The sequence below is a fragment of the Galeopterus variegatus genome, unplaced genomic scaffold, assembly GCF_000696425.1.
Source record: "Galeopterus variegatus unplaced genomic scaffold, G_variegatus-3.0.2 Scaffold3594, whole genome shotgun sequence".
Taxonomy (NCBI): domain Eukaryota; kingdom Metazoa; phylum Chordata; class Mammalia; order Dermoptera; family Cynocephalidae; genus Galeopterus; species Galeopterus variegatus.
The window spans coordinates 34,838-45,911 of NW_007729705.1; the positions used below are offsets into that span (position 1 = coordinate 34,838).

General features: G+C 35.8%; 1 protein-coding gene across 1 annotated transcript in view; it reads right to left on the bottom strand.

The window, feature by feature from the left end:
* Window positions 1-321: 321 nt before the first annotated feature.
* The window catches only part of LOC103601110 (chromosome unknown open reading frame, human C2orf76), a 75,318-nt gene continuing 64,565 nt past the window's right edge, over window positions 322-11,074 (bottom strand). Inside the window, exons 7-8 of the mRNA XM_008585494.1 lie at window positions 8,352-8,433; window positions 322-620 (exon numbers count right to left, since the gene is read on the bottom strand). Coding sequence (XP_008583716.1) covers window positions 544-620; window positions 8,352-8,433 — 159 coding nt within the window. The 3' untranslated portion in view covers window positions 322-543. The remainder of the gene's footprint in view (window positions 621-8,351; window positions 8,434-11,074) is intronic.

An 11,074-nucleotide genomic window follows, 5' to 3' on the forward strand; every position in this document is an offset into this window, starting at 1 on the left:
TGGACTAATACAAAGGGGAAGTACCCTCTTACATCAGAGCTTCCCTAAAATATACACATTTCAATTGCCTATATGGTGGAGTGGATCACACACTCTCTGATCTAAAAGATGGCACTGATGGTCATAAGAGACTCAATTTCTAGTAGCCAAAGATACTAACAGTTGCTCTAATTAGAAACTATGGAAAGAGCACGAAATAAACAGCATGACCTTAGTCTTATAATCTTTTTAAAGAGCCCAACATGCAAGTCACCAAAATAATTCCTAATTTTAGAAAAATAAATTATGATTTAAGAACCAATATTTCATGATGATTTTTGAATAACAATTTCACTTTAAAAAATCATGTTTTTCTTATATTATTTTACAACACAAAACAAGAAAGAAAGGAAAGAAGAGAACTGCAGAGAGAAATCACTAGATTTTAGCTCAAACAGTAGAGCCTGGGATTAATTTTTTTAAGATTTATTTGTCAATTTCAAAAACTCACTAGTGGAATAAAGAGCTTAATACAGGTATGCAAAAAGGAGGCCCCTGACATTTTCACCAGGATGAAATGGGATTAGCTTTGTACTTCTCATAATCTTCTTCACAGAAGAATGCTATTTCAGTTTCACCAGCTGAAAAAAAAAAAGAACAGAAAATGGTAAAAAGATTTAATGTAAAACTAAATTTTAAACAAGTATAGAAATCCATATTACTTTGATTCAGAATTTTAGAACAGCTTCAGACACCTAAAGTTAAAAAGATGAGTTATTTATTGGGTTGCACAATATACTTTACCAAATCAACAAGGAGTTTAGGTGCAGTTATAAGAATCTAAAAGTCAAATAATTTACAAGTAAAAAGAAAAATGACCCCCAAAAATTAAAATCGAGAGTTAATACAAGAATCTGGTTTTCAGAAAGTCATAGAATTGCTCATTTAGATAGTCCTCTTTACAGTCCTAGAAAATAACGAACCCTGGTTTTTTTTCAAATATGCTATTCAGTTACTGCAGGTGGGGGGAACTCTTTTTCCCCCTGAAATTAGCCTGTAGGTATAATAATTTAATACTTAGAGGATCAGTAGAATATTTTACAGATCACTTTACATTCTCCCTCATGACCCATCAAAATATGTGTCTGAAGAAGTTAATTTTTGCCCTGCTTATGATTAATTCATGAGGCTTCAACAATATGCAAAGTGAAAGACACAAATTGGCTTCTACCTCAATACCTTCAAATGCCTCTAATTATTCACAGGGGATATGGCACAGCTAAAGGACCCGCAAAGGTTCAGAGCAGTCACAATTCTTTCAACCTAGCAGGTCAAGGACTCCGTCTTCTAAAACAATAAGTCAGCAACATTATTAATTCAGACTGGAGACAAATCTGATGGAAAGCCTTCCAATTATTTAACATGCAATTCTTTAAGGTGTTGTGCCAACAAGTTCCACATTCGTTTTTTAAATTAAACCAGAAGTTAATACAGTCTGCTTGGCTTTTACAGAGAGAGCAAAAGGGCCTTCAGAATCTCAACGAGAAAACAGACAAGATTATTTGTAATGAATACTGAGCACTCAATTAACATATACTCTGAAAACAGACAAGTAAAACTCTTCAAGCCAAATAAATAGGATAATAAGAAAGGGTGCTAAGGATTACCACTGGTCTCTTCGTTTACTACTCTTATCTCACCATTAGAATTTATCACAAAAAAAGTGAAACTAAAGAGATTAACAAGACATTTCATTAAAAATATTTTTGCTGTTTTTAAAAATATCAAATTTAATGTCTCTCAATCATAAGCTACGTGTGCTCATTACAGAAAATAAGCAAATGTTGAAAGAAGAAAATCACCCATAGTCTCAGAGCCTCATTCTAGTCCTACTGTGTCTTCAAGATTAAATTTAATTGGAGTGGATGAAAATCAGATTGCAAACTCTCACCACAATGAGCCAGTGACATGGGACAGAAAGAAACTAGGAATCAATGACAAGGGGCTATAAATAGATGGAACCTGGGCAAACAGTAAGTTAATGTACAGTTAAACTACACAAGAGTTTGTAAACAAACTAAATATATGTATACTAATTTACAATATATATAAGAATTTAAATGAAAAAAAATTACAAGAAAATAGCATTTAATAGAATGTGTAAGAGGCTCCACACTTGGAATCAGTAAAATGTTGAAAAGGGGGCTTCAAAAATTTCAATTCAAAGATAAGATATTTGGAGATCTTGCCTTTGTACGAAAAGCTCCTGGGGTTTCCTTTTTGAAGAAAAGCATGCCCAGAGGTAGATCTATATGATTTGCAAGTGATTCTAATCATACTTCTAATGGAAAATGAGCAAAAGGCACCATGTTCTTAATAATCACAGAGCAAGGTCTTATCTGATGTGCTATTTACATACGGAACTTTACACAGTGCTTTGCCCACACAGCACTTGGCTCCAGCCATGCTAACTGTAATTACAGTTTTCACTTACTGCAGTTGACATTTATCTGTACCCCTTATGAGAAACTAATACGTCGTACAGCTCTTCATTACAGAACAGTAGGTTCAGAATAAGCTGATGGAAAGCAAGCACTGACAAAGCAGTTTTGTTTCGCCATGTAGGTTCTCTTGGGTGCAATTAACTTATAGATCAATCCATTATTTATATAAAGTATTTATGCCATGTCTCATAACACAGGCTCAAAACGAGATGATCTAAGGTAAAGATTTTATTTTCAGATGACTGCTTTCTTTTCAGGAAAACTAGATTGACAAATGGATTAAACTCAAATACTTCAGGTTGACAAAAAATTTTTTTATCCTTAACAAATTGGAAAATGCACAAATTAGAAGTCACTCTGAACATTCAAAAGTAAAACATAAAGTAGATTTTAAACTTTAATAATGCGGTCCTCAAACAGAATTAGAACATAATGTTTTAAAAATCTGTAAAACTGTTAAAAATGTTTGAGAGGATGACTTCATGGACTTATACTGCAAATTCATTTGTCAATTTTAGTGAAAACAAATTACAAATGATTTTCAAGACCCCTACTTAATCACTCTTTCCACCATTACCCCTCAAATTCCAGCTTCCCAAATTCTATTTAAAATGGCTCCTTTAAAAATGACTGGGGAAGAGCCCTCAGGAAGTCTACATGTGCTGGTCCCCTAGGGCACCTGATTTTAAATTAAATGTGCTGCAGGCAGAAGTGCAGTCAGGTGCAGAGTGCCCTGGCATGGGACTCGGAAATGAATGTGCAATCTAAAATCCAATAAATACATTGCCACTTCATCCCTTCGTCTCACTATCAAATGAAATCAAGTAAGAACCCTCCAAATACATTTGTAGGATCATTTTAATACTGACATTCAAGTTGAATGAAATGAACACAAGTCAGGACATTCAAACTTTGGATATAAAATTAATAATTTTATAATGCTTCCAAGCACATCAGACACACACACGAACATTTAACAGGAAAATAATAATGACTTTAAGTAAAAGAATATAAGAAAACTCAATTTTAAGTGTAAAATCCCAAGAAAAATTAAATGCAATGTATTTAAACTGTTGAACTAACTTATCTCAATAGACTCCTCTATCGACAAGGATTTACTGAGTATTTTCTAAGTCCCTTGCCTCGTGCTCATCAGCACCAAAGCAGAATAAGGCACAGCCCCAGTTGTCAGGAGGAAAAGAGATTGAGACGTGTGCACTGTCTTTGTGGTACAGACAGTCCCCGACCAGGGCAGGCTGCATGCAACAATAACTGTAGATTGTTCACAAAAAAAATACACAAAAGGGGAGGTGTGGCTTGTGCAGTGATCTGATACCAAAGGATAAAGTTTCACCCTCTCACCTGTTCCAGGAGTATATCCTATCCTTCCAAGTTTCACAAAATCCTAATCTACAAATCATTACATCTTTCAAAGCTGTGCTCACAGCTGAGTTCTATTTCTAAGTTTTTGCTAACGGAGGCCAGCGATCAATTAAGAGGTCGCATCTCCTGTGCTTTTTATGTCATACTTGCTTCCAGTGTCTGCTTTGGATCAGCTGGCAGAGAAGATTTCAATCTACAGTTTGAAGAAAACAAACGGGTAAAAAATTTGACCTTTTAGAAACTAGGCACATGCCCATAATTTCCACAATGGTGAGGGGAGGGTAAAAAGGGAAGAACAATCTATGGAGGTTCATTCTGACTCCTCGTTCTGGAAGCCCCCAATTCCTCAGGCCACCTTCTACATGACTGGGTACCAGACGGCATCACTGTTTAGATGTAACTGTGAAGAACAGCCACTGTAATGCTCTGTCAAAGGAAGAAAACACGTATGCCCTAAGATATTTCTACACAAAAAAAAGAATGGGAAAGGGACTGAAACCTTAAGGAAACACAAATCAAACATGGTCCTGATAAAGAAGTGGGAGCCAAAGATTCCTGCAATACTAGCCATGCATATGAGATAACCAAAAGGTGCAGGGCATGAAGACTGGTTCAGGCTGTGGGCAGACAGAAGTGACATGCAAAATGAAAACAAACCACAAGGGAGTTCTGGAATTATTACAGGACCTGGCTTGACGAGAACTCTTTCCTCAGATAGGCACTAACAGTTTGGACCACTGAATCTTGTTTTAAAATAATTCCAAAAAAACACAACTGGCTTTAGAAGAGTTACCCTGCCACAATTTCTCTCTTAAACCAGAGGAGATTCAAAAGGTAATAGTAATAAAATGTAGCAAAATTAAAAAGATAAATATCACTTTTAAAAAATCACTTACATGCAAATTTATTACTTAGGAGAATTAGTCCATAAAACTACAATTGTTTATAACAAGGTAAAAAATCTTTAAATTATAAATAACAGTTCTAGGCAAAACCCTCTTCTTCATTCCACAAAGCAAATGTTTATTTATGTATTTTAGCATTAAGTCCACAAGCAAAAAGTTCCACTGACATCGGGTGTAGAATATACAATGGGGATCTGCAGTGCAGATAAAAGGCCAGAGTATGAACTGGAGAATTTCTCCATGAGAAAAGAAATCTTCAAATAAGGTTTTTTCCCTAATTCCCCCCCCCCCGCCCCACCCCAGCCTTTCTTTTCCTTTCATGACTCCTGCAGAAAAGTCATTATGAAAAATTTGTTACACTGGCATTATTCCCATGGTAACTGGCTGTGAGAGCAGAGTGACAGCTCTACAGAAAGATCAAGTGGTAAAAAGGGAGAGTGATGACTTCCAATTCTTCTCTTAAATCTCTTAAAAACCTAACCAGATACAGCACCAAAGAAGGAAAAATTCCCTAGAAAAATCACACACTTCAGGTATCAACTTTACAAGTCGATTTCTACTTAGAATTTTTTGGTGCTCACTGGGGACCCTCATTTCCTTCCCCGGGTATAACCTTGGCTTGTTCCCTACAGTACAGTGACACTGCTCTAGGAAACAAAGAAGAAATTGCTCCCTGCAGAGACCAAAGTCGCCCCTGACCAGGGCTGCTGGCTTTCCAGGATCAGAGGGCAGTTTGGAGTCCTCATATCACCCTGAAATGAGTGGAGAACCCGTGAAAAGGATCTGATTCTAAGCCAAGACTTATGGTCTTAAAATAAGAAAAACAAAAAAAGAAATTTAATCCTCATCTATATAGGAGGTTCATTACATAAGTCAGTCTGAACTTAATGACAATGAGACCAACAACTCAATGTTTTAGTAAAGTGAAAACATTTGCCAGTCACCTTCTCCAGAATGGTTTCCAAAAATACAGGTACTCTTTGAGGGTCTTTTACATGGATTGTTCCGGATACATTCATTCTTGTACTCAACCTTTCTGACAACCTTCTGAAATAGATTTCATTCTCATTTTTACAGAAAACAAACTACAATTTCAGAGAGGCTAAATGGCTTACAGAAGGTCACAAAGCAATTAAAATGTATAGCCCTCATTCAAACCAATTTCTCCCAACTTCAGGGGTTTATTCTATGTTAAAACGCTGGTTCCCTAATTTTGAAGAATACATGTAAACTATACAAAATTTTTAAATCACAAAAAGAACAATGGGATAATACAGAGAAGAAAGGAAAAAAATCTGTTACTGGCAGTATGAACACCCCAAGAAACCATTTCTGTAATTTTGGTATATGATCTTTTCTCCATATATACATACGATCATGTAAATAGTGACATATTTTTAAGTAATAATGCTATCACACAATATATTTTATTTCCACTCAATAAATAAAGCTCTACATCAGCAATTCACAAACAGAGAAGGTGAGAGATAACCCCACCACCCCTCGGCATATGACAGCATATGACGGCATATCACAACTTCATAGCTTGAGGAAGCATACTCCTGGTGGTTCAGTAATAGATATGAGACAAAGTTAAGCTCGAACAAGTCTTACTGATCAAACTGACCTACAGAAATTTAGAGGTAATATACATTCCCAACAGTAGTACAAGAGAGTATCCATTTCCCCACACCATGAACTCCTTTGGATATTACTACTATTTTTCATGTTTACTAATCTTATAGTAATTGCTGCTTGCCCTAGGTCACCCAGACAGTAAAAGGCAGAATCAGGGTTTGAACCCAAGCACTCTGCTCTGGAATCAAATTCTTAACCACTGGATTATACTACATAAAATAGTAGCTATTTTAAATGCTCTCATTACTAATAAGTTGGAACTATTTTTCATATGTTAGCTATTTCTCCTATCAGTAGAATTTCTTGTTTACCTTTTTCGCACTAATTACACAGCTCTTCACAAAGTCAAGCTAATAACTTTTTATCTGTTATATATGCTGCAAATACTTTTTCAGTTTATTGCTTCTCCTTCAACTCTGCTTACAGTTTTTAGTTTTTATGTGGTCAAATCACTTTTCTCCCTTCAAGTCTTCTGCCTTTGAGAGGTCATGCTTAGAAAGCTCTTCTCCTCCCCAAAATTGTAAAATTATTGAGCTATATATATTTTTTTTTCTATTTTTTTCCCTTACATTACAACATTTAATCCATCTAGAATTTATTTTGAAATGAAGACCAAAATAAGAATTTGAATTTTATTTTCCTACATGGGTTGGCAATAAGCCCACTACAATCTTCTGGCTAATTCATTCTTTTCCCCACTTATCTGAGATGCCAACTTTATTATTTTGTAAAATCTTACTTTTTCTTTTTTTTTTTTTGTTTGCTTTTGGATTTCTAGTCTTTCCCACAGAGCTATCCATCAATTCCCATATCAAAACCAGTCTGTTATATACATTATAGCTTTATGCTTTAACAAGCAGGGCTACCTTCTAAGTGCCATGTGCTTCAATAGCACAGGTGCCACCTGCTACGATAATATAATAGCATTTGAAGAAACAAATGCCAAATCAAAATCATTTTTTAAATAATAATCAATCTTATGTATTCATAATATGGAAAGACATTAATTCTAGCAAACAGTAGACTTAGAGAAAATGAGTCTAAGATTTCACAACATAGTATTTAAAATCCTTTTTAAATCAGATCCTTTATGTCAGGATCTCACATTAACCACAAGTCATTTAAAAGTGAATTCCTGACATATGTGATTAAAGTAACTCAATAGAACACCTGTCAAAAAAATGTAAGGCTTCCCAATGTGGACCTCATTTAGAGTGTTCCTCATCCAGTGCATATAAACAATTACTAAGGGAGTATGACTGTGGTGCTCCATCGCAGTCACTAGCCATAGTGCCTTCAACTACTCAGACCTCTCTGATCACTCCCTCTACTGCCAGACCATCTTTAGGTGTACATATAAGTAGAATAACAGTGACATCTAATGGTCACAAAACATGTCACATAACATTTCTTTAAAATAGAACTACATGCACGTTCCAGGTTGAAAGGCTAAATTGGGTAATTTTTCAAATGTAGACACTAGGCTCCTATTTTAAATTCCATGCCTTGGTCGGCCCTGAGTGATTTGGATGACAATCAGAAACCATGCTGCATGTTATACAAACAACATCTCATTTCATTATTCCAAATTAGTTCTACTATGTCCACTTCTCTCAAACCATCGGCTCAAATGATGCTGATAAAAGTAAGTAGACATGGTATTAATAACCTGCCAGTCACTTAGAATGACCCTCAGCAGAATTCTGAGCATATAATCTGAAAAGAACTATTTGCATTCTGCACATTTGGAGAGCAGATAAATGCCCTGGGTCAAATGATCAGAATGCACATCATTCTTGCCCTCCTCCTCTGAATAGTGATCAGGTGCACCAAAGGTAGCATTTACTTTGCAGTGAGTTATCCAAACAGAATCAGCCAGGCCTCACCATACAGTCTGGGAAGGTGAGTGTCCCTGCCAGCAACACAAGGCCCCCTTTCTCACCAATTCCAGCTGCTTTCAGAGTGCTGTCTTCTTTTAGCAGGAGTTTGTCGTCATCTTCCAAACTCAACACAAGTTCATTTGTCTAAAAAGAAAGAAAATCTGCATTTGATCAGTACTTCAGCACTTATATGGGTTTCATATTTGGTAAGACTTCTCAAAGACATAGTTGTTACTTTGAGTCAGAAGGACACCTAAGTCACTTTCCACTCCCACTATTGTAGGGCAGCAAGTGAGCAGATGCAGTGAGTACCTACTAAGTGCACAGATACTCTGTAAAGCACTGAAGAGACAGGGCTGAGTTCAAATCCAGGCTCCCCCAGTATCCAGCTGTGTGTTCTCAACCAACTACATAACCTCTCTAAGACTCAGTTTCCTCATCTATGTGAGAGAGGAAGAGAACACATCTTTCTCATTGCCTTGTGGTGAGGATAAAATGAGATGAAGCACATAAACCCTCAGCACAGTGTGGGTTGCACAATAAGTACTCTCAGTGTTAGCCATCACTGTTGTGTCATCGTCATCATCATCCTCTCAAGTCATCCTTGCAATAATCCAGGAGGAATTGGAAAGGCTCAGGTACAAGCCCCAGGGTACATGGCTAGTCAGTGAAGGAGCTAAGGTTCAGGCTCTGTCCAGTTTGACTTCTCAGAGAAGCCAGTTTACCTCAAACAGCCAAAAGTCCATATATCTAAAAACCTTGCCCAAGCTAAGCATCTGGTCCCATGTCACTAACAGTAATACTTCTCTATATGACTTGTGGGAGTAGGTAAGTTTGCCCTCCAATGATATCTGCAATCCAGTTAGACATCAGGAATATAGAAGAAAATTTGGAGTTGATATCTGCTCCTGAATAGCACATAGAGGTGACCACTAGTTAGGCACATAGTACCACTTGTCAACCAGAATGCAGCTGTTCAGTAACATATTCTACTTCTAGAATATGGCTGAGACAGAGAGCCAACAGGAAGGCCTTTCAGCAGCCAAAATAGAAGCCCCCTATGCCTAAAGCTATGTTCCACGGTTCATGGACTTCATTCACTAGAGAGCACAGGAGCTTGAATTCCAGAGGACACAAATTAAAAGAACAAAAACTTCATTTTAAACAATCATTTTAAAACAGGTAATAGTACTCACGATACAAAATTTTCAAAGTACCTATGGATAGAGAGTGAAAAGTAAGTCTCTTCCCAACCCCTATCTACCAGCTACCTAGTTCTCCTCCAGAGAACTTGTACTCATTCCTGTGCACCCTTCTGGAGACTGTGTCTGCACATGTAATGCAGGCAGACATGTGTCTGTCAACTTTTTCAAACAAGTAGTCACATATTATATGCTGTGTTCTAAAAACTTTTTTCTCTTAAAAATATAGTTTAAAATCATTCTACATCAATAAGAGCTGTCTCATAATTTATCAAGGCTGTGGCATATTTCCTTGAAGGGACACACACATGCTCAGTTCCTATTGATGGATATGACATTTAGGTTGTTTCCAATCTCTTGCTACCATAAATAATCCTGCAATGAATACCCTTATACATATATCATATTGCATATGTACAAATTATATCTGTAAGATAAATTCCTAGAAGTAGAATTGTTGGGTCAGAGTTATGTACAACTTTTATTTTGACAGATGTTACCAAATAACTCTCCAGAGAAGCAGTACCAATTTACACTAATGCCACCAATCACTGAGGGTACCAGTTTCCCAATAACCTCGCCAATACAGTGTGTTATCAAAACCTTCTTGATTTTGGCCAATCTGACAAATGTGGGTTAAATGTACTCTTAATTTGTATTTATTTCTTTATTTCTTTTTTTGGCAGCTGTCTAGTATAGGGATTCAAACTCTTGACCTTGCTCTAACCAACAGAGCCAACCGGCCAGCCAAGTTGTTATTTATTTTGACTAAAGTTGTGAATATTTGCTGTTTTTTAATGGATTTGTAGGATAATTTATCTAATTGAGTTGCAGAATATCTTTACATACAAAGGAAATTGTCTTTTCTATAAGTTAGAAAACTTCCTCCCACTTTTCATTTGTTCATCGATTTTTCTTACACTGTTTCTTTTAAAAAAAAATAGACGGTACTAAATAAATTGTTGAATAAATAAGTTAATGAATGAAGTAAAATGTATCAATCTTTTATGGTTTGTCAGTTTTCTATCATACTTAGAAAGACCTTCTTCACTCCAAGATTATTTTTTAAATTCCATGTTTTCTTCAAATATTTTTATAAATTTGATTTTCAATACTTTTAATTGTTGAGAATTTCAAACATACAATATATACAGAATAGTGTAATAAACCCCCTGCCCCATTTCCATCACCAAACTTGAACAAATAAATTATCAATTCATGTTCAATCTGTTTCATCTCTATCCTCACTTATGAGTTTAATTTTTTAATTTAAGTCATTAATCCAACGGGTATTTATTCTGGCATTAAAAAAAAAGAGATATAGATTCAACTTAACTGTTTTCTAGATATCTATCCAGTTGTCCCAATACCATTTATTGACTCCTCCATCTTTTCTCCATAGGTCTGAAATACCATATTTACTATATACTAAATTCCCATATATATTGGGGTCAATTTTTGGATTTAATTCTGTGCCATTAAACTACCAGTTCATGTGACAGTACCACAATGTTTTAATTACCATAGTTTTATAATATGTCTTAATATATGTTAGGGCTAGTTACCCTCATTTCTCTTTTTTT